Source organism: Lissotriton vulgaris, chromosome 2_1, assembly GCF_964263255.1.
Source record: "Lissotriton vulgaris chromosome 2_1, aLisVul1.2, whole genome shotgun sequence".
Taxonomy (NCBI): domain Eukaryota; kingdom Metazoa; phylum Chordata; class Amphibia; order Caudata; family Salamandridae; genus Lissotriton; species Lissotriton vulgaris.
Window position 1 is genome coordinate 1,103,871,171 of NC_141687.1, and position 24,733 is coordinate 1,103,895,903.

At 46.1% G+C, this 24,733-nt stretch overlaps 1 protein-coding gene across 1 annotated transcript in view; it reads right to left on the reverse strand.

The window, feature by feature from the left end:
- The window catches only part of BUD13 (BUD13 spliceosome associated protein), a 203,285-nt gene that overhangs the window by 107,504 nt on the left and 71,048 nt on the right, over positions 1 to 24,733 (reverse strand). The window contains exon 4 of the mRNA XM_086956813.1: positions 8,788 to 8,845. Within this exon, the coding sequence (XP_086812939.1) occupies positions 8,788 to 8,845 (58 nt within the window). The remainder of the gene's footprint in view (positions 1 to 8,787; positions 8,846 to 24,733) is intronic.

The window sequence follows — 24,733 nt, forward strand, 5'->3', positions numbered from 1 at the left end:
CTCTGGCTGCAGCGTTCTGAATACGTTGCATCCGCGTGATTTCAGCCTGGTTGGCACCCAGCAATAATGAGGTGGCGTAATCAAGCCTTGATAATATAGATGCTTGAATGACCAGCTGCCTGGTTGAGGCATCAAAGAATTTCAGGATAGGTCTCAGCCCTCGTAAGATGCCGAAACAGGTGGGCGCTACTTTTTTCGTGTGGCCACAAAAGTTGAGGGCAGGGTCAAGCCAAACCCCCAAGTTCTTTACCTCTGTCACTGGGGTAGGGGTTACACCCAGCTCAGGGGGCCACCACTTATCATCCCAGAGATCCGCTCACTTACCCACTATCATGACCTCCGTTTTTTGGGCGTTAAGCTGGAGACAGTTGGTGTTCATCCAGCTGGCCACTGCCAGGAGTCCTTCCCAAAATCTGGGAGCATCACGGTCGGAGTCCCCACTTAGGGTGACCGCCAGTTGCGTGTCGTCAGCGTAAGAGGCCATGGTAAGACCCCAATGCTTGACGACATCAGCCAGCGGCCTCACATAAAGATTGAATAATGTGGGGCTCAAAGACGAACCCTGAGGCACACCCAGATCCAGGGGATAGAGTTTGGACTCAAACGGTGGAGTGGCAACCTTGAAGGTCCAATCAGATAGGAAGGAGTGGAACCAATCGAGAGCAGTGCCCTCAACCCCTGCCTCTCGTACACGTTGAAGTAGGATTCTGTGCGAAACCGTGTCAAACGCGGCACTTAGTTCGAGAAGTATCAGTGCCGCAGTCTGACCGGAGTCGAGCACAGAACGAAGATGTTCCGTCATAGAGAGCAGGGCGGTTTCCGTGCTGTGGCCCGCACGGAACCCATTCTGGGAACGGTCCAGAATACATTCCCTCGCAAGATGTTTAGTCAGCACGTCGTTCACATGGGCTTCTGCAATTTTCGCGGCCCAAGGAAGGAGAGAGAGAGGGCGATAACTCTCAAGTTTAAGGGGGTCCAAGGTGGCCTTTTTAAGTATTGGTGTCACAACGGCCTGTTTCCATTTTATCGGGACAATGCCCGAAGTGAGGGAGAGATTAATGAGGTGGCATATTGGAGGGAGGCAGGCAGCAGCTGATTCTCTAAACTGGGCAGGCTTCAGTGGGTCTTCCGGTGAGCCTGATTTAATTTTAGAAGCCAGTTTATGGAGTGCCTCCATCGACAAACTGGGTAATGAGGAACTGGAATATAAATTGCTCCTCAAAAGATAGTTGCCTTTTAGTAGGCTGTGCTGTTGAATACAGAGGCCTGTTCAGGATTATGGTATCCTGTAAATGTTTTTGCTGGGAGTCTAGTTCTTGGTGAAGTCTCTCTAGTACTGGCTGTGCAGTGTCTGGAGAATGCCTCAAAGATGTATGTTTTTTCGCTCTGATGCTGGTTTATGCACAGGCATTTTCAGAGCCAAAGGCTTTGGCTCAGTGGCTGATTTTTCCAGTGTCATAGTTGAGTGTTGTTTCGGCTCTAAAGGTTTTGACACCAAAGGTCACTCTGCGTCCAATGTGGAGCATTCAGCCGTCGAAGGTCAAGTGGACTCAAATGTGTAGGGTCTCCGATCAGCAACCTACTGTTGAGGCTGTGTTTACGACAGCGAGCTGTGATTGGACGTTTCGGAAGTAGCAGGTCGGTGCTGACCATGGCCCGATGACAGTGGTGGCCAAACAACAGTCATTGTCTTGTGTGACTGGTGAGGCTTTGCCAGTGCCGGCTGTGGTTGGGGTGGTTATGTAGGGGGGCACAGTACTCACAGGTTGCTGTCTTGGAGTGATGTCGTTTGACTCCATATCAGACCCAGCCAATGAGTGCGATTCTTCCTCGAATTCCGGATTCTCAAAACCGAAGAGGCCTGACATATCTTCGACATCTCATCCATAGATTTGCATTCTTCGAGCCCTCCGATCTCCCAGTGTCTTTTTAGATTGAAAACACCTACAGGCCTCACAGGTTCCCTTCTGGTGTTCAGGAGATAAGCACAAGTTACACACCTAGTGTAGGTCGGTGCTTGGAAACTTGGCATGATAGAAGGGCAGAATCGAAAGGGTGTCCGATCCATCGCTAATTGGACATCCGAAGAGAAGTTGTGCCCTGAAGGGCAAAGGCCCAAGTGGGCTGGGGTCGAGTTGGGTCCCCTGGATGAATTGGACATCGATGGAATAAGAAGGGAAGTAGTGATCGAACAGCGATCAAGCACAATACTGATGGTATCAGATAGAGCCTGAGTAAGGTATTGAAGCAGAGCAGAGGAGAAAACGTCAGAACCCGACGGTGGGAAAAGTAATCTAACAATGGAGTAAAGGACAATGCGCATTGCAAGCAAGAGAATGAGTCCCTACACCTCGTGACTCAAAATACTTCTTTCAAGAAAAACAACTTGCATACTTCCGAGCCCAACCCTAGAGGGCAGACTTATGCTCAGTATGCTTATCAACAGTCACACATGACATCAAACTTTTATTTTTGGTGCATACTTTATGTTTCTGCAGAGACTTCACATCCTGAATACTCCTCCAGGTGCCTAACTGGCCTAGAAAATTCTTCCCCATGGCTCGACATTAACGGTAAGGGGCGCCAGCACCATTCGATGCCGGTTGTGCCGGTCCTATTAAGTGCTCTACTTATGTTGGTTTCCTAAACTTTTTTTCCAGAACTCCAAAGCAGCAGTAGGATGAGAATGACATTAGAAGAGGTTGACATAAGATAAGATATGTAGTGCAACAACAGAAACTTAGAACCCTGTAATGATGGCCCCTGGCCCTTCATCAAATAAGGAGTTGGGAGGAATTGGAGAGGAATCTGCCGGTATATAGAAAAGAATCCAGAAATATTATTAGCAAAAGGTAAATACATTTTCTTAATGATGGATTGGATACTTCTACCTGCAGATTCCTCACATCTTGAATAGATTGGCAAGAAATAACCACCTACAGTACAGAGGGCCTTGATAGCACAGACTGGGCGAACTGTCCAAACCTCCTCATCTCAGATTCCAGACAATTATGCCTAGCGAATGTGTGGACAGAAGTGGCTACTCTGCAGGTGTCACCTATAGGAACTCCCCTACAGGAGGCAGATGTTGAAGACTTAGCCCTCATTGAGTGTGCCCCAATGCCTTCTGGTGGTTCTTTTTTGGTGATAGCACAGCAGTCTTTAATGCACAAAATAATCACCTATTTAAGGTCCTTTTCTACACTGCTGTTGATTTTCTGGTGCTGTGGACCTGCAGTAACCATTCATCCAACAAGCACTGAGATCTACTTAGGCGGTAATGTTGTAGTCTCGCAGATAGGTATCGGAGCCCAGGGAGCTATAAAGATGTGCTATAGTCAAGACTTTACACTGGATCCTCTCCTTCACGGGTAGCCAATGAAGAGCCTTCTGATGGGGCGAAATTAACACAAATCAAGGAATCTTCAGAAGTAACCTTGCTGTTGCGTTTTAAACCACCTGCAGTCTCTGATGCAGATACTCAGGCACACCAAGATACAAAATGTTAGCATAATCAATATGAAGCATGATTACCGCATGAATTGATGTCCTCTTGGCCTGCAAAGGAAGAATGCGCAATCATTTTTAGGTTTTGCCTAGCCAATGCGTACGAAGTACGCATGTGCTAGGAAAAAGCGAATGAGTATAGTATGGGGGCTGGGAATCCGCCCCCGTCTTTCATTGGCTAGCTCCATAAATGGAGGCTAGCCATTGGAAGACACGTTTGTCCGTCAATGCAGGACCAGATTCGGGGGCGTTCCCGAGAATTTTTGGCTTTTGGCAACGTCAGCCGAAAGCCAGTTCTCGGGAACGCCCCCGAGTCTGTTCCGGCATTGACGGCACCCGCCCTCAATACAGTTCCCCCGTCCCTTTCCGATTTTTTTGAGCCCCTTGGCAGGTGCCCACCCTGCCAGGGACATTGCCGCCTTTGAGCGAGTGCCACCTCGCTTTATATTTTAATTGAAGCCGGTGCCCATCCGGCATTGCCCCATGTTTACACCGCCGCCGGCCCGGTGGGAGATTAGGAGGCGCTGTCCGGCCTCCCGACCCCAGGGCCGCGCTGTGATTGGCCGCGACCCGGAAGTCAGGCAGGCAGGGGGCGGGACAAGCAGAAGTGCCGGAGAAGAAGAGCTCCAGCGCAAGGAGAAGAAGCCGCCTGCCGTGTCCTTCCCTGGGCTCCCAAGTGAAGGGGGAGCCCCGGAGTTCTGGCCAGTCTCGAGGGAGGAGCGGGAGTCCTCCAGCCCCAGCCGCCGCCTAGCACAGATCTTCCCTGGGGTCAGTTTGTCACCACAGGTACTGATTCCGTACATGCAGTACCTATTTCTTTCTACGTGCTCACGAGCTAAGTAGTTGGGCGGGTCTCCTGAGACGTGAGACTCGTGATTTGCAGTGCAGGCCATCATGTTTTTTTTGCTAACCAATCGCGGTACTGCCTTCAAGCCCTTTTATTAGCACCGTTCACAAACTGGCAATAAAACCGCTGCCTCGCTCTCCGTGTCTCTGGCCCCGTTCCGCATTACATACATGGTCAAAGTGAAAGAGCAGAGGGGCAGGCGTTTCTTGTCACATGACGGAATTTGACAGCCAATGTGGCGAGCGCCTGGCCCTCGATCGCCTTCCCTCCCACCAGGACGAGACCCGCACCGGCTCTGGCGCAATATAAATACATCCCCAAGATGCGGAGGAGCTCCTCTGCCTGACAGCCTCCACGTACAATCCCATCAGGTCCGGCACAGCAGTGCACCTCTGCAGCATTCCTCGCACCCTGTCGCGGCCCCTGGCTACTTGCATGAATTATTCGTCTTCCAAAATGGTTTGCAAGACTAAAATAGTGGCTGAAGATCACAATTCCATACCGGGGAGCACACAGAAAGATGCCCAGATCGTGCCCTCCTCCCAGATGTGGCCCTTGATGCCAGCAGCTGCCCCGGTCTCCTCGTCCTTTGTCGCCACTGAAGAGGAGGATGCCAGGACCAAGGACCGGGTTTACATTCGGGAATTTCAGCCCTCGGACCTGCCCTCTCGCAGCCTGTCCTCTCCCAGCCTGCCCTCTCCCAGCCTGTCCCCTTCCTGCCCTTTTCCAGCCTGTCCTCTTCCAGCCTGTCCTCTTCCAGCCTGTCCACTTCCAGCCTGCCCTCTCCCAGCCTGTCCCCTCCATGACCTTTCCCAGCCTGTCCTCTCCAAGCTTGTCCACTTCCAGCCTGCCCTCTCCCAACTTGCCCTCTCCCAGCCTGTCCCCTCCCTGCCCTCTCCCAGTCTGTCCCCTCCCTGCCCTCTCCCAGCCTGTCCTCTCCCTGCCTGTTGTCGTGTCCCGGCGGCAGCAGGCAAGAGCGTGCACTGCGTCCCCGAAGTAACAGCCCTAAAGCAAGCAAGAAGTACGCCCCCTCCCACCAATCCCTGTTAGGTAGTGGAAACTGTCCATGTGAGCTTGGGGCTCGGAGCCAAACCATGGTGGACCTGGGCGGCTGCCCCAAGAGACACCTCTGCGAGCCCCTGCCGCCCCCCGCCCTGCTCTGCTGGGCCCTGCTGCTGTTCTGCGCCCCGGAGAGCTCCGCGCTGGCAGACTTCTCAGTTAAGACCCTCTCTGCTTCCCAGCCTGTCCTCTCCCAGCCTGTCGTCACCCAGCCTGCCCTCTCCCAGCCTGCCCTCTCCCAGCCTGCCCTTTCCCAGCCTGCCCTCTCACAGCCTGCCCTCTCCCAGCCTGTCCTCTCCCAGCCTGCCCTCTCGCAGCCTGCCCACTCCCAGCCTGCCCACTCCCAGCCTGCCCACTCCCAGCCTGCCCACTCCCAGCCTGCCCACTCCCAGCCTGCCCACTCCCAGCCTGTCCTCTCGCAGCCTGCCCACTCCCAGCCTGCCCACTCCCAGCCTGTCCCCTCCCTGCCCGTCCTCTTCCAGCCTGTCCACTTCCAGCCTGTCCTCTCCCAACCTGCCCTCTCCCAGCCTGTCCCCTCCCTGCCCTCTCCCAGCCTGCCCTCTCCCAGCCTGTCCCCTCCCAGCCTGTCCTCTCCCTGCCTGTTGTCGTGTCCCGGCGGCAGCAGGCAAGAGCGTGCACTGCGTCCCCAAAGTAACAGCCCTAAAGCAAGCAAGAAGTACGCCCCCCTCCCACCAATCCCTGTTAGGTAGTGGAAACTGTCCAAACTGGGGTGCAGACAGCCCCTCTCACCTTTCGGCCTGGTACCACTGCACCAGCCGCACTACTTCCCTACTGACCGTTCTCCACTTCAGCCCCGTCTAAATTACAATTCCTGCTTGTGACCCTTTTGCCTGCTTGTGCTTGTTTTCGTGACCCTGTTGCCTGCTTGTGCCTCCGTGTGCCCCTGTTGCCTGCTTGTGCCTCCGTGTGCCCCTGTTGCCTGCTTGTGCCTCCGTTTTCGTGCCCCTGTCGCCTGCTTGTGCCTCAGTTTTCGTGCCCCTGTCGCCTGCTTGTGCCTCCGTGTGCCCCTGTTGCCTGCTTGTGTCTCCCTGTGCCCCTGTTGCCTGCTTGTGCCTCCGTGTGCCCCTGTTGCCTGCTTGTGCCTCCGTGTGCCCCTGTTGCCTGCTTGTGCCTCCGTGTGCCCCTGTTGCCTGCTTGTGCCTCCGTGTGCCCCTGTTGCCTGCTTGTGCCTCCGTGTGCCCCTGTTGCCTGCTTGTGCTGTGTGGGTGTGTGTGGAAGGCTCTGTGTGGGTGTGTGGAGGGCTCTGTGTGGCTGTGTGTGTGGGGAGCTCTGTGTGGCTGTGTGTGTGGGGAGCTTTGTGTGGCTGTGTGTGGGGAGCTTTGTGTGGCTGTGTGTGGGGGGCTTTGTGTGTGTGTGGGGGGCTCTGTGTGGGTGTGTGTGGGGGGGCTCTGTGTGTGTTTGTGGGTGTCATTTGCGAGAGATAAAGCTAGTGGCATTGTAAATGACAATGCCATTTATTTATGTTAAAAAAAAACATAAATAAAAATAATGTCAAGAGCAATGCCAATAGCTCTAACTTTAACAAAGGCAAAACCATTGCATTGTAAATGCTTGTTTAACGTTCTTAATAGTCAAAGGCATGAGCCCACTGCTGCAGATGTCAGAGAGCGCGTAGATAAGTTTGAATTTATCTTGCCTTCCAAGGTTCTGTGGCAAAGTAGTGGTAGGGTGAGGGTCTTCAGCTCACTTTCGCCAGCAGTCCGGGCTCCAGTTAAATAATGAAGATCCAAACAGCAGAATTTCAGTTTTCCATATTTTGGGTCAATTTCTATTTTTGTTTGATGCATTTTCTTTTATATAAGTATCACCTTCAGTTTGTATTATGAGCAAAAGAAAAAGTATCCCTGAAAGGATCTCATAAGCCCCGCCCGGGCACTCAGTCCTGCCACTCCAGTTCCTCCAGTCCCAGCTATATGGTTTTGGATGGGGGGCCCGCCTTTAAAACATTTTGATGTAGTATCTTGCTGTGGGCACCAATTCAAAAATTGGGTTGAATCGCACTTGCAAGACAAAGCTCTACCAGGCAAGACTTCCCATTTATTCCACAAGTACGACGTAAACAGAGACAACACTCACCATCACTTTCGAAAACAGGAATTATTAGTCATCACTACTCACCGTCCAGAGAGGAATATACAAATGATAAATATCAAACAAACAAAACAAACTTCAATACAAACAAACTAACACATTTCAGGTGCTTCATTCTTTTCTGATGAGGGGATCAGGAGGCAAGAAGGTTTTCCAATAACAAATCTATCAGCCTATGCAAGGCAAAAACTCAAAATTTGTGTATGCTAATGAAGTTACTCTATAAAAGTATTGTTGCTTGGATACTATTTTCATCTGGAGTGCTTCCCTGGCAGGAAATGTGTTTTTCATGACTGGAAGCAGACCATGTGTTTTATTTCTTGCAAGACTTAAAAGGCAGAGAGCAATGTTGCTGTTTTCTCCAATGTCCTGCATATTTCTCTGTGGGAAGGACAACAGCCAAATCATGGCTACTGTTACTTCTATTTGAGAAATGCAATGCACTTATGCTTCTTATGACGCCCCTATCACAAGGAAATCAGACCAAGAAGTTACCATGGCACTGCCAAAACAAGGACCGACGACATTCCTAGAAAAAGCAGGTTCTACATATAGCGCACAAATCAAGAGAAATCATAGGACGATAACAGGGTGGGAGAAGAAGAGTATTTTGCTGCCTCTCTCTCTCCCTCACTACAACAGTCATACTCACTCCCCATCTTACTACTCGCACATTGATCCACCACTTCTTCTAAATAAGTCATTTCTTAAAACCTTCTCTTTAGATACATTAATTCCTTCACTTTGTGGAATGTTCAGCAAAGTTTGTAAATCATATACACACCTAACATTGCAGCATGGCTCTTTCCAGTGTATCAGCACCATCCGTTCATCCCCTCTGTTCAGAGCCAGTGATGAAAGATTTCCATAAATATTGCAAAAAGAACATTGATAACTACACACAAACACAACAAACACTGGTTGTGATACCAAAATCGGGGAGAGGAGTTGGCTTAATGGCCAGGGCAGATGACCTCAAATCTGGGTAACAGGGTTCGAGTCTCGGCAATGACGCTGAACATCCTGTGAATCTGGGCAAATCATGTAATCTCCCCGTGCCTAAGAAAAATGAATGTGTCCTCATGTAAAGTAACTGGTGCTATGTAAAGCGCTCTGATACCCGATACCTTCAGGGCAAGTTTGCACTATGTAAGACTCTGTAAAAAAAAATAAAAAAAATACCACAAGACATTAACATAATAACAGTGATGCCTGCATCTTGATCCAGCAATGCAGAGCCCTCTACTCCTCAAGAACTTTACCTTGCTGAAGACTTCGCTGCCACGGATAGGTCTGAGCCTTGTGAGTCTTCATGGTCATCTAAAACAAAAACCATAACATTTAGCTCAGTCTACCACTTGGACAAATTCCAATCCCACACATGTTCTTATGCAATACATGCATACTTGCCCCTGTACTCTATCTTCCATCTTTCACTGCCATGCTCGAGTGAATGGACCCTGTGCAGACGGAGTTGTTCTCTGCAGCTTGGATTCTAGCCTATCAATGCATCTCTTTGAGATCCCTTTACAAGCAACAAGTCTCATTCTGGAATGTGATGTGAAAGAATATGAACCAATATATAGAATTCAAAAGATCTGCAGGTGCAACACCAACTTGTCTGCCCATACAATGCCAGAATTTGTCATGGTATGAAGTCTACATATACAGTGCCAGCAGGTGCAATGCTCATGCATCTTTACATACAGTGTCAACAAGTGTCCTGTGCAACTCTCAACAAGCCACACCAGCATGAGCCATGCCCACTTATCTTCACCCAATGCCAGCACGTACAGAACAATGTTTGCCCTCATGCTGCCAGCAGGTGGAACACTCACATCCTTACACGCACTGCCATACTTGCGTTTCTCCACATGCAATAGCAGTAGCTGGCATACCAATGTATCTGCTTATCAAGTACCAATGAAAGTTATGCTGGCATATCTCCCCAATGGTAGGGCACTGCAACCAGGCATAATTTTCCATGTAGACCGTTATTAGGGACCCTACAACGCATGTAAGTCATTTATTTTAATTTTTAAATGTCATCCGATATATATATATATATATATATATATATATATACACACACACACACATACATGCATGCATACATACATATACACACACAATTCTCTATATAAATATAGTAAAAAAATTAGGATTAGGATTAGGATTATGCGATTTTGTTTTGGTGAAATCTATTTCAAACAGGATCTCCATTCCTGCGTGCAGAGTCCGCCCTGCAGGGTCGGGGGCCCCCGGTAAAATGGAGCCCTATGTTGTATATTATTGAGGGGGTTTGACTTGCTTGTATCACATACCTGCCACTGGACTTCCTTGGTTATTTGTGGTAACGTGTTTGAGAAAGGGAGACGAGGGAGGTGAGATTCCTCTTTCCGGTAGTTCCGCACTTCAAGGACTTATTGAGCATGCAGCAGTATATGAACTTTGCAATTTATTTTATGTTCAGCATGCACCTTGAACCGAAGTATATTTCGTGACATTTTGTGTGAAAAAACGCTATGCAGTTAAATGGAATGGTTTGCATTGTGTCACGTTACAAGTTAACCAAGCTGATGCATTCTGGGGCCCGTAGTAGATCAAAGGAGCGATGTGACCACTGGGACTATACTGCACTCACCTGTGAACAAGGTGTTGTTCGCCGAAACGCGTAAGGTTATTTGAGTGGAATAATGCTGTGCTGCATTGACGAATAAAGTCGCCATGGAGCTAAGACAGAGTTGTGGCTCTGCGATTTTGTTTTGGTGAAATCTATTTCAAACAGGATCTCCATTCCTGCCTGCAGAGCCCGCCCCGCAGGGACGGGGGCCCCCTGTAAAATGGAGCCCTTTGAGATATATATATATATATATATATATACCTCCGTTTCCCTCGCGTTGCCGTCTCACATTCAGCCACGAACGGGAACCAGGCACGGACCAAAGTTTTTTGGATGAGGTATTACTTTATTGCTGTTGCCATAACGTTTCGGGTCGCTTGAGCCTTGATCACATGACAGCGTGTCATAGTGAAGGGTGTGTATTTAAAGTGCAAGTGCTACCATTTCATTGGGTCATAGTTGAATAAACATGGAAAACAGACCTGATGCAACATCTGTGTAAAATACACGATATATACAATTAAAACAAAGGTTTTTGAAATGCAGGTAAAATACCAATATTCAATTACTAATGATACATCACCAGATCACTTAATTAACTGGTTGTACCTGGGACAATGTGTCACATTGTAACTCACATACGTGATCAACAATAGTCACCAAGACAATAATGGGATAAATCCCCAGCGGTGAAGTATATTCATTAGCTGGACTAAGTAATGTTTACAAAAAGCAACCCATACCTAAAGTACTTGAATAAGTGAAAGTGCAAAAAGTGCAATAGTGCAGATGAATAAAAGATATAAAACACATATTTTAAATAACTAATTTCCCGACAGACTGAGCCCAGTCTGTCATTTCCAGTGGAGTTGAGCTACCAGCTAAGCTCCCATTGTTAAACTAAAGGAACATTCTATATTCATCGTAAAGGCACATGCAGAAAGAACATCAGTATAGGATCAGGAGGTAGACAGTGCTGTTAGACATACTATTCAAAGGAGCATTCTGATTCAATAGCATCACCCTATGGTTCGAATCATAGTGGAAGACAGTGTGCAAACTGTGCAATAAATATCAATTCATTGAATATTTAATTATGTAAACACTCACAATAAACAGTTAGTGCAATATGTTGTGATATGAACCAGAGTCATGTTAAAAAAAAAAATAAATAGTTCGTTACTATTCTCATAAAACCACTATCTTAAAGGATTTAATAGAATCTGGATCACAAAAATTGCTAAAAAGTATCTTGTTGCTAACCTAAACAGCCTAGTGTAAACATGTGTAGAGGTCTTCCGTAACATTCAACCCACAGGCTGCTTGGTGTTTAACTGCAGGATGTACCTTGTTTCCAGTTTGCTTAATTTTGCGTCTCTATTGCCCCCACGTCTACTCGCCAAGACTGCATCTACAACATAGAAGCTAAGTTCCCTGTTGCTGCTCGGATGATGCTGCTTGAAATGTCGCGCAACAGGGTAGGTGTTGTCTTGAGAGGTGATACCTCTGAGGTGCTGTAATATACGTTTGTGAACGGGGAGCTTAGTGCTCCCCACATAACGTAATGCACAAGGGCATTCAAGAATATAAATTGCAAATACGGTTTTGCATGTAAGGGTTTTATTAATCGGATGTTCATGATCGGTAAAACCATCCTTGTAAAACCTTTTGTTAATGCCATGTGTACAGGCTTTACAGGTTTTACATTTGAAAAAAACTCCCTTGTTGTGTAGCCATGATGTTTCTTCCAGTGCCTCAGGGCCAGTATCGACCAACCTGTCCTTCATGTTAGGGGCTTTAGTATAGGTTATGGACGCCTTCCTGGGTAGTAGGTGCCCAATTACCGGGTCTTTGAGTAGAATGGGCCAGTTTTTATTAACCATTTTGCAAATGTTCTTTTCTTGGGTACAATAGCCAATGATGAACCTAAAAGAGTCTACTGCCTCAATATTGCCAGCATTATCCAAAGTGTTAAGTTTAGTTGACTCCACTGAGGTGTCATATTTGGATAGTAATGCTTGGCGACTGAACAACAGTGATTTTTGTATTGCTTTGTCAATAGTCTTGCATGTGTACCCTCTTTCAAGAAACCTTTCTGAACTTGCTGACTGTGCCTCGCGTAGATCGTATTCGTTGCTACACAGCCTTCTAAGGCGTATCATTTCACCAAACGGGATGCTCATTATGAGATGGGTTGGGTGAGTACTGCCCGCATGTAAAGTTGTCTTGCCAGCAGTACTTTTACGATATAATCTAGTCTCCAACCTATTACCACTGGCATACACCTCAGTATCAAGAAAGGGGACCTGTTTTTGACTCATGGTGACCGTGAATTTGATATTGTATTGGTTGTCATCGAGTCGTTCTACAAAATTCACGGCCTCCTCTTGACTCGCCCTCCAAACCACAAACAGGTCATCATTAAACCGGTACCATGCTATTACTCGGTTCGTCATTTCATAACAAAAGCAGGTTTTGAGGACCAGTTCTTCCCAAGCTCCCATGTGCAAACACGCGAAGCTTGGAGAAAAACTGGCCCCCATGGCAACACCCTGAAGTTGCCTGTACAATAAACTGTTGAACATGAAAAAATTGAGTTGTAAGCAAAATGTAAGCATTTGGATTAACATGTCATTGTGCAGCTTAAACCTAGCATCCCTCTGCTCAAGATAGTATTTCACTGCCGCTATACCGTCAGCATGACGGCGGCTAGTATACAGGGCCGTTACATCTAAGGCCAACATCCAGTCACCATCCTGCCACAGGACATTTTTCAGTTTGAACAGAAAATCCCCTGTATCCTGAATATACGATTCAAGAGATTTGACGTGACTTTGTAGGAAATAGTCAATATATACAGATGTCCTTTCAAGGAGACCCCCTCTGGCCGTGATGATAGGTCTGCCTGGGGAATTGATTTTGTCCTTGTGGACCTTGGGGATAAAATTGCCGGGGTCACAGGATAATCAGTTTTTAGGTACTTGTACTCCGATTCTGATAGCAGTTTCCTGGACTTCCATTTCGACAAGAGTAGATGAGACTCACTCTGCATGGTCTTAATTCTGCCCCATTCATCCTTTCGCAGTGGTCATGATTGTTCAGTTGAGCAAAGGCTCCTTTTCATAGTTAGCCCTGGTTTGTAATACCACGTTGCCTCCTTTATCGCTGGGGCGCACAATAACATATTTGTCCTTGCTAAGCTTAGACACCAATGATTCATAGTCAGCAGTCAACGGATCATATTTATAATGACTCTTGCATATTTTGCTATGTAGGTCCTTCAATTCACTGGTTAAATTCTCATGAAATACATCAATGACGTCATGTGGCATGAACGGACAGAAGGTGGAGGGCGGTTTGAAAGGTGTGTATATATATATATATATATATATATATATATATATATATATATATGCACATATACACACACACATATACATACATATACACACACGATTCTCTATATTAATATATTAAAAAAATTATGACGTCATTGAAAAAATAGAGTCTTTAGGATTGAGGGATAGAAAGGGGTAGTAAGGATTTTTTAGGTTTCAGGAATCAGTAGGGAGACGGGGAAGTAAGGTTTTAGGGTTCTGGAATGAGTAGAGATAAGGGATAGTAAATGTTTTTGGGGTTCAGCAATGGGTAGTGGTAAAGGCTTGTAAGGGGCTGTTAGGGTTCATGGATGGATGGGGTACAGAGTTTTTAAGAGGTTTTTATGACGTTTAAGGTTATATATACACACATATTCACTGAAAAGAAGCAAAGGTTAAAGTAACGTTATAGGTAGGTGAACATGTCAGTGAGAACATTAACGATTGGAACTAAAAAAACACAGAAGTTCACCAGTTATAGTTAGTAGAGCGAAATGTAACTTGCGCCACCACCATGCACTGCTTACGACCTCACAAATGACAGCGCTCATCACATGTTCTATGACATAATTTATGATGACATCTCAAATTAGTTTTAGCATCGGCTCAAAATTCTATGATTCTGGGCAAATCACCTAATCTACCCATGTCTAAAACCAAAATGGAAGTGTCCGTGTGTAATGTAACTGATGCTCATGCTAAGCACTTCAATACCTTCGGGTCAAGTCTGTCCTATATAAAACTGCAAAATATTTAATAAATAACCATTTTGCACACTTCTGTCACTGGGCTGTGCTTGGGCTACATGTGGGTGATATTTGTGCTTTCAGTTTTTTACTTCAATTCCATCAAGGTGGTGTTCAGGTATGCCACACTTTTGCCATGAATTCAGAATGTTAGCACTCTTGTTGCTCTCTCGAACACTGTGGTAAAGCTGCAGTTGATCGCCAGGGATTCAACTGGCAGTCTGCAGCTGTTGCTGAAAGTGCATGTTTCAGTCAGCATGTCAGAATGTTTTAATGAAATAGCAGAGGAACATACTTTAGATTTCATTTAAAATGTGTCCTACTTTTCTTTAAAACAGCACTAACCAACATTTCCATGACAAAGTTTCTCAGTTTGTTCCTTTGTAAATGAAATGTTTGAAGTTTTACCAGTTTGATTCAATCAAGATAGCTTTAGGTGTGCCAACCTTTGTCATATGTAAGACTGTTAGCGCTCTAGTTGGTCTTTCAAACACTCTAGGAGGCTGCAGTAGAACAGAAGGGAATCAATTGACAGGTTAAGGCTGTTCTTGTTGGAAGTAGATTTTACTGAGAATGTCACACTTTATTCTCACATGGATGAGAAAGATAGCGTGTATTTGCAGAATATATGCTCTCATTTTAGCTTCTGGAGCTCCCTCCATTACCTCTATGAGAAAATCATGAGAAAACAGTTTTCACTCAAACATGATTCATAAAATTCCAGCAGAAAGTCAGTATTTTCCACAGCGAAAAATCACCTTAGAACACACCACAATTCCTAAAGTTATTATGGTACCACCAACAAAGGCTTTGTATTGTAACTAAAGTCTTATCACCCTTTATCCATGTTCCTTTGTGTGGCTCTCAAAACCTGCCAATCACTACAATGCATTTCAATAAGGGTACATGTTCTAGGGTCTGGTGTGATTCCGTTAAGCAGTTTTCGCTTGAGTGTATTGAAAATGCATAGGGATTTTGCAATTTAGGACCCCCTTATTTTTCTCTGCCCCTGCTTTATGGATCACCCTGAAACTTTCCAGGAAGGAGCTGAGTGGATGAAATCTTTTTGAAAGTTTTGTGAAAAATCTTCAGATGGAGTTAAAGTTATTACCAAAACAAACAAATGTTCCTTCTATGGAAAAGCAAACTATCTAGTGGTGACCGGTAAGTGTGTGTAAGTGTGTGTGTGTGTGTGTGTGTGTGTGTGTGTTATATATCCAAATGAAATTGCTCTCGCAGTGAAGCGCCACATTCATTTAGGTAGCAGCGAACTACAGCGCACTTGTCCCAGCAATGTCACTCCTAGCCGTACGCCAGACACGTTTCTGGAGGTATTGTCCCTTCTTCAATGGCTGGCTATGTAGGAAAGGGACAGCTATCTTGTGCTTGTTTTTAAAGTGGACAGTACCGCCCAAAGGGGCTTGTTGGTTCGTGTAGTCTTGGGTAGGTAAATGTCCCCAGTGATTGCAGCTGTCACTACACCTTCCTAATAACTTAATACAAATATATATATATATATATATATATATATATATATATATATCAACTTCCTAACAATCAAAATGGACATACATGTCCTCAGCCTTATTTAAACCTGTTGGTTCCTTGGTACCGAACTCCAATAGGCACTACATATCTGCTCTGTTTTCTCTGTACGCACCTCTGCTTTTACTTCTATTCTATTCAACAATATAGTAAGCAAGACGCCAAGTATGACATATCTCAGGGATCACTTTACTTGTAGGTTGGATCACATGATTTACATGGTTACTTGTCCATGTCCCAGGAGATATATCAACAGTACTAAACTACAGCAGGGCTCGACAAATCTGAAAAATGGTACTAGTCCTGCAGGTCTAGTACTTTGAAAAATCTCCTCGACCTAACAGTAACCTACTTGACCTCCGTCTCTGAAAGCTGAGCAAATGTGACAAGATAACAATATTTAAAGGCATCTTTATTGCTCATTTGCTTTGTGGGCAATAAAAAGGCCTTTAAATCTTGTTATCTTGTCACATTTGCTCCGTTTCTAAAGATGGAGGACAAAAGTTAGTATATTTTCCTACTCGCCAGAAAGGGCGAGTAGGACCTAAAAATAGCTCAACCTCCATGAAATTTACCTCGCAAATGCGAGTGGTCGAGTGGATTCGTCGAGCCCTGTGCAGGTACACAAAAGGATCTTTCAACAGTTGAAAACCACTGAAAATTATGACACATATCTAGTAGCTAGACATTTCTGGCATCAACATGAGGGTAAAACGTCTTTGTTGAAATATAGTAATAGACAGGATTAAAATGTAGTAGCGGAGGTGGGGACAGAAAAAAAAGACTGACAATGACTTGAGAGCAGATATATATTGGAATGAGATACCAAAGAACAGTCAGGTTTACATTTGGATGAAGGAATGTATGTCCATCTGTAAAAACAACTTTTGTATAGAATGTGTTAGGATATCTTAACCCATGCAGTAATGTAGGATCTATTGTTATTTAAGGTGTTTGTTTTATTCAGGTTCCAGTGTCGTATGGAATGCAGTATATGGTCTAACGTAAACACCGTATGTGGACCTATGAGTTACGGATTTGGCCACTTGGGCCTAAATGCAATTTTTTATTTTTTTATTATTACAGTTCAACGTTCCAATGCACACAGCTCTCAGCCTACAACCCTGGGTCCGGCAGCGGATGTAACATGACTCCAATCTAATCTAGTGTAACATAGCTGGCATGCCGACATCCCGTGGGCTCGGCAGCGATCTCAATACCTAATCTAATTAGCATCTAAGAATTAAATCCAGAATTGGAAATGTACATCAATCCAATACGTTTCATATAATTTTCACAAAACCCAACAAACTCCCTTCACACTCCCCCCTCCCTGCCATCCTCAAATGTAATTCTATGACAGAAACAGTCAGCACCTACTCGTGCATTTTGGGTATAATCTTCCGCCTCAACTTTCAAACATTACTATTATGTCAATATCCAACATCACGATTCTGCACATTCCATCGACCCAACCATCTGATGGAATCAATCTGTCCACAGTTACCGGACATAAAATGTTCATTCTGAGACATCATTCCGAAGGTCTGCTCCGCCTGAACCCAACCAACTCACAAGAGGACCCCAGATGTCTGGAGGTCTAGACCTGCTTAGCATTAAATCCCAATAATTTGTTAACTGGTCCTTGCAGTATGTTGTCGCATTGAGCCATCCCGCTATCGTTGGAGGATGAGGCTTTTTCCAATGTATCGATACTTGGCGCTTCGCTAATAATAACAGCATAGCTGTGAGTTTGCAGGAATTCTTAGGGACCTCTAAAACGAATCCCAATAGGGCCACAAGTGGTGTAAGCTATAGTCGTTGTTCAATAATGCTCTCAATGTGTCTGCCCACCTCCCCCCAGAATTGTGCTATTGGCCTGCAGGACCAGGCCAAATGTATAAATGTAGCATCTGGTGATCCGCATCGCCAACATCTCGTATCCGGATTCAATCCCATCCAATATAGTTGAATCGGTGTTCGATACAACCTATGCAAAAAATGTAAGTGTATGAGCCTCAGTCTATAGTTTGGTGAAAGATGCTCTAATTGTGAGCAGCAGAATTGCCACTGTTTGTCGGTCAGTGTCATGTCTGATTCCCTTTCCCAATGTGCCTTCGACTCAATTGCAATAATGGGAGACGTTTCTAGTGTTGTGTTATAAATACCGGTAATAAGCTTACGGGGAGAAGAGTTTGATAATACGTTTAATCCGAAACTTTTATGTCTTGCCCTGGTTGCCGCTCTGATCTGGTAATATAACAACATGTGTGATGCTGATGGTGCACACTGGTTACACATCTGTTGTAAAGACAGGAATGTATCATATGGATACAGATCACTACCCTTTGTTAGATTTCGGGCTTTCGCTCTCAGAGTGGTAGCAGCATCCATCAGTGGTGCTAAAAGTGGATTTCCCTTTAGTGGCATAGATGGAGCATATAGCTCGTCCTGGCCCGCTCTCTTGGCGATGTTTTTCCATGCCAATCTCGATATATGGGGTCTTTTGTACGGTTAATACACCGCCACATTCAACAGGAGAGGTGCGACTCTCTATTTCTAGTGCTACGTGCGGTTGGTATGGGGTTGGGTGGTGCCAATAGTGTGAGTATTGCGCCTGTGCGCTGTATGCATAAAGCTCAAGTCTAAATCACCCAAACTTCCCTGTGTAAAAGGTAACGTTAAATTCCATGAGACCCGTGATTGCTTACCTGCCCAAACCAAACCAATGATGAGTGTGCGGAGTCGCTTAAAAAAATGAGTGTTCAGTGGCATTGGTATATCCACAAATAAATATAGAATTTTGGGTAAAATAACCATTTTTGTGATAGCTATACGTCCAGTCAGGGATAACGGAAGTTCTTTCCAGCGCTGGACCCTGCTTTCTATCCAATCAATCGCTCTTCCATAGTTTGCCAACCATATTTCCTGAATGGACCTGCTAATCCAAATACCCAAGTAACGTACCTCACCCTCTGCCCATTGTATTGGAAACTCAGTATTGCATGGGCATGTTTCATCAGTGAGTGGCAGCATCACGGATTTTGCCCAGTTTATTTGTATCCCTGTCAACCCACCATTTCGAATCATTTCCCTCATAATAACATCGAAATTATCTTTGGGATCCACCAGGTAAATAGTCATATCATCCGCATACATGGATATCAATAAACACCTAGATGTAAAACCTATGCTCCTCTGTGTGTGGTGTTGCCGGAGCCTGGCCGCCAGTGGTTCAGTAGCGATAGCGATCAGTAGCAGCGATAATGGACATCCTTGTCTTGTCCCTCTTGTGCCATCTTGTGCCCATTCACCTTCAACCTCGCCATCGGGCTACTATATAAGAGTTGAATTTGTTTAATGAACATAGAACTCAGGCCCAGTCTGGTCAAACGGTGGGAGAACAGGTACTTCCATTCTAAAGAGTCAAACGCTTTTGTGGCGTCTAAGAATGCAGCAACTGCCTGAACGAGAGGGGTTAAATAATGTAGTAAACCAAATATGGTCCGTAGGTTAAGAGCCGTTGATTGGCCGGGGATAAACCCAGACTGATCTGGGAATGCAATTCGTGGTAACATTGACTGTAGCCTGTTGGCAAGTAATTTAGCGTAAATTTTAGCGTCTACATTTTTTAACGACAATGGACGATAGGAATCTGGTTTGGTGGGATCCTTATCAGGTTTAATAAAGTGATTATCGTGGCCTCTCTAAGGGTAGGGGGCAAAATGCCTGTGTCCCTCGCCTCCAAATATACCTGTAGTAGCTGAGGAGCCAGAACATCAACATATTCTTTATAGAAGGCCGCAGTAAGACCATCCGCCCCTAGAGATTTATCAGCAGGCATGCCGCTTATCACCTGTCGGACATCATCTACTGTAATCGGCAGATCCATGTATTCCCGAGCACCCCTGTTAAACCAAGCCAAGGCTACAGTATCTAGGTAGTCCGTAATGCCCGACTGCGGTGGGTTCAAGTGGAAGGTGTAAAGCTGTTTATAGAAAGTAGTCATTATTTGTAATTTGTCTTGCGGCGTCCTAGCCATCTCGCCAGTATCAGTCCGTAGTTCGGTAATATAATTAGACCCCCTCGGGGATAGGAGGAGTCCAGACAATGTTTTGCCTGCTCTAACTCCTTCTCCATATCTCCTAGCTTGTGTGTATTTGCACATATATACTGTTTCCCTCTCCGCCTCTGTCTGAAACTCCGTCAATTTAGACCGAAGCTTGGCCCTATCGTCAGGCGATGGAGATGATTGGATCGAACGCTCTAGTTCTCTGATTTCACGTTCCCATCTGGCTAGAGTAGTGTGTATATCTCCAGGTACCCCTGTTTGAAGTGCTACGCAATTACCTCTGGATACTACCTTGAACGCCTCCCACAACACCCCTGGTGAGTCTACCGTACCCTCGTTCAACGTGAAGTGTTCAACGATTTTTCCCCTTAATTCTTCCCGAAATACTTGATCCAATAATGCCCCCGTTGGAAGGCGCCAGGTAAATGGTTGTCTATACGGCGGTGGAATTAGCATTCGTATCTGAGCAGGTGCGTGATCAGAGAAGGTACGCAAATTAAGTGTAGCCCTCGCCACCCAAGAATGAAGATGAAGGTCTTTAATGAGAAGCCAGTAATCCAGTCTGGACCATGCGTTACAGTAATGTGTCATGCATGTACCCTCTTTGACCTTCGGGTGGAGCTCCCTCCATGAGTCTATTAGGCCGAGGTCTTCTACAATCCCCGCCAACATTTCAGCTGCCTTTGGATGGTGGTCGCGTGTTGCTCCTTGTCTGTAAAGCACAGGTGACATTACTACGTTAAAATCTCCCCCCCACAAATTGGCCACATCACCCATTGCCTGGATCTTTTGCCTGAAATGCTGGAAGACGGTGGAATTGTCAGTATTTGGACCGTAAGTGTTGACAATCGCTACCGGGGTATTATGATGTGCGCCCTGCAGGATAATATATCTCCCTTTAGCATCTCTTAACTTGTGATGCGTTTTCCAGGGTAGACCCCTGAGAATAAGAATCGCCACCCCTCTGGAGAAGGTCCAGTATCCTGCCTCCAACACCTCACCCCATCTATTATGTTTAAGCGTGTTAGCAGCAGCTGACATTAGCTGAGTCTCTTGAAGTAAGCAGATATCTACCTCATGTAGTGAAAGATAAGAGTGGATCAGCCGGGCCTTTGTTCGATCATTCAGGCCTCTAATGTTCCAGGAAAGGCAATTGAGCGCCGTCATGTGGGGTGATAGTGATGCGTAAGTATGTGGTGTGCTGCAATCTTATATGTGTCCAATATACAATCAAATATGAGTGGTGAGGAAGATGACCTTCTGCAAACCTGATCTAGGTAGTCTACTAACTCAGAGAAATGAGCGCGTTGACCTCAAACAAATACGTCCTAAAAAAGTTGCCATTTGACTAGGCAGGTTAATGAAATAGAACATAACCCAACTCCCTCCCTCCTCCCACACCAACCCCCCAAATAGGTTGTGAAGCTCCCTCCCCTTTCCCCCGGAACTGTAAACATTTGGTCCACAGTTGGGAACTCAAGGGAGTCATCTCAGTGGGGTACGTGAGTTTACCGGAAATACTCCCCTGCTCTCCAGGAAGGGTGGTCGAGTGTGTGACCCACGTCCACGAACCACAGGAGCAATGTTCCATACTAACTACAGCTCAACATCGATGCTTACATATCAACTTGCTCTTTAGTCTCTCATGAACAGACTATGTCTATAATGACGACGCTCTTCCAATGGTATCAACACATTAAAACACATAGGTCAGTAGATTATACTTATCTCAGCAATCAGCTCCCTGGGTCAGATCTATCAGTCATTATCACTCAGATTGCTGTCAGTCTGTCGGCCTCTGGTCGTCGCTTGCGGTGTGTGTTCCTTGGCCAGCTGTTTCGCGTAGGTGAGCGCAGCTTTAGCGTCCGTGAAAAATGTTGGTTTACCGGGCGCCTGAACTCTTAGTTTAGCTGGATATATTAAAGCATATTTGGTTCCTATCTGTTGAAAGATTTTCTTGGCTGGAATGAATTCTCACTGAGCTGGCAGTCCCTGGAGTGTGGAGTCTGGGTAGAGCGCAATGTTATTCCCTTTGTACTGTATCTCACCTTTCTCCCTGGCCAACCGTAGAATAGTGTTGCGATCCCTGTAGTTCAGGACCCTGGCCAATATTGGCAGAGCAGGTGCGCCCAGTCTCGGACGGGGCCCCAGAGTGCGGTGTGCTCGCTCTATTAGGATCATGGCTGACAAGTCCGATCCGAAGAGGTCTGACATCATCGTCTCCACATACTTCTCCATGTCCTAGATATCTGTCGTTTCGGCAATTCCAGTAATTGCATATGTTGTTCCTTAGAGACCTAGCTTCCAAATCTTCATTCTTCAGTTGTATGGCATACAGCACGCCATCAATGCCCCGCAGCTTCGGGTCCATTTCCGTCTGGCCTTCTTCCGTTTCCGTCACTCTGGTTTCCAACACTCCGAGACGTCCTTCCTGCTTTTCTACCCGCTGCGTTATCCTGTCCATCCTTTCCGCCAAAGAGGCCATCTTGGTATCCAGCCCTTGAAGACTAGATTTGAGATCTTTAAACATTTCTCTGATATCTTCTGCAGGTGGCTGTCTTGCCGAATGGTCTTCAGATTGCTCTTGGTGGCACGCATCGCCATCCGCCCCTTTGGCAGCTTTTTTGTCAAAATTCAGTTGTGGTTGCCGTGTATCCGGCTTGCCCATGGTGGCCCACAGCTGTCACTCGTGTGTGTAGTACGATGATATTTACCCACTACAATTAAACCTGTGTTTACAACAGGCCCCGTCTCTAGTTCTCAATATGTATTAGAAGGGGGCTGTGGTCACCACCACTTGCCAGACCTTCTAGACCTCTGTTGTACGATCTTCCAGGCCACTCCGGCACTGCCTGTCTCGCTGCACTCACAGCCACCCCTCCATGACACTCAGCTCTTCAAACTGCATAGACTCTGAATTTATGGAATACCTTGTGAGTGAGTGCTCCCAGAAGCCAACAGCATGCCTCACAGCGATCACCACCTGTTCCGCCCAGCACCTGCCACTTACGCCCATCCACAGTGCCACTCTGTATGGCACAATAAATGCTGTGCGGTTATAGATGCTCCATATAATGTTAGCAATATCTGCTTATGGCGGGCTAGAGTTGTGTCTCTTCTTTGTTGTGCCTTCAAGTATTCTATGAAATACTACGTTGGAACTTGTGATCTCCACACAAGTTCAAATGCATGTAGGGTTCACCAGACTCACGATCACCCCTCTGTGCGCCCACCACACCTGCATCAATGCAAGGCAAGTCCTCCTTATGCAAATATACTGTGTTTCTTTATGCCTATAATGGGCCTCTCCTTGCCCCAATGAATGTCTCACCTCCTCTTGTGATCCATCCCGCAGCGTTGGTACAGCCACCCTGGCTGGAACGTCCTCTGTGCAAGCGATCACCCGGGCGAGGAGCGCGGCAAAATCGCGGCTACAGGCACCCCCTCTCCCACGTATCTTCAGGCAGACCGCCAGGGGACCGGCAGCCGCTGTTTTCCCCGGCAGCCCGCAGGGTGTGCTAGACGTTGGCCCCGGCCGCCGGGCAGGAACACACGAGTCTCACCAGCTCTGGCCGCGCCGCACTAGGGTATCTATGCTCACGCTGGTAGCGGCAGGATGCCGCAGTGCAAACACTCCGCCGGGGCTAGGAGTAAGTATTTCCACCTCGCGGGGTCCTACTCCAGCTTCGGGGCTTCGCAGTCAATCTTCTCCACCACACACCGCGCCCAAGGCCCCAGCTCTATCCCGCTCCGCGGCCAGGCCTCAACTCGAAACGGGGGCTCGACCGCCCAATATCCGCACCTTGACCTCGAGCCCGGGTTCGCTCAAGTCGCTTGCCAGTTCAAATATTTGTACTCCGTGGTCAGACAGTGGAATCTTGTTTTATGGTCGGATATATGCCGGATTTATAACACTCGGCCGGCGGAGCCGCTCTAGTGAGCAACCATTCCGCTGCTTAGCCAAGCCACGCCCCAGGGCCTAAATGTAATTTAGTTACATTTATTTTGTCTGCACATAGAGAAATGTTGTTATATTTTTTAAGTGAATGGACAGTATACATTTGTAAACTGATTAGATTCTAAAATTCTGCCTTAATGTATATCTTACTTGTTGATTTCATTTGTGTGTAATTATGAATTTTTGCTTCCTTATGGAACTTTATGAACTGTGTGCAGTCAAGCATATTGCCTCTAAAGAATTTTATTCATGTATGTTTGGGATAAAGGCACTCACAAAATGGCGCTAATTCACTTAACCAAAGCTGTATAACAGCTGAAACGCACTGAGCTGATTCATGGTCGAATAAACACTTTTCTGCACTGATTTGGTATGCCGGAGCCTTTTTTGGATTGTTTGGAGGCAATTTATTGTTTGTAACCAAGGAAGGCAGACCTCAGGGGGGCCTGGCACAAACTGCAGTTAGGTGTTTCAAGGCAGTTTACCACAGTTGCAGTTTGGGGATCAATATGTTTTTTCTTTATAAAAAATAAAAGGGGGACACTTACGGCGCTTCCCCAATAAACACATACATATTTAAACTTATATGTATATAAGCGGTGGTGGGGTTCTACATTTAAAATAAATATATATCACACTTTTTTAAAAGGGAGTTGACAACAGAAACACATATATAATACTTACCAGCATTTCGGGATGGTAAAGTACAACATTATAAAAATAAGGTGTTATAAAGGTCATCGTGTTGTAATACATGCACTGTAAAGTACCACATGGTAACGGTATGCATGTTGACAACTGATATTTCTTCCCAAACAGTGTCAATAAGTCCCCCAGTAATGATGTTTCGCCACAAACAATCTAACCACACAGGTCTCTCCATTCAG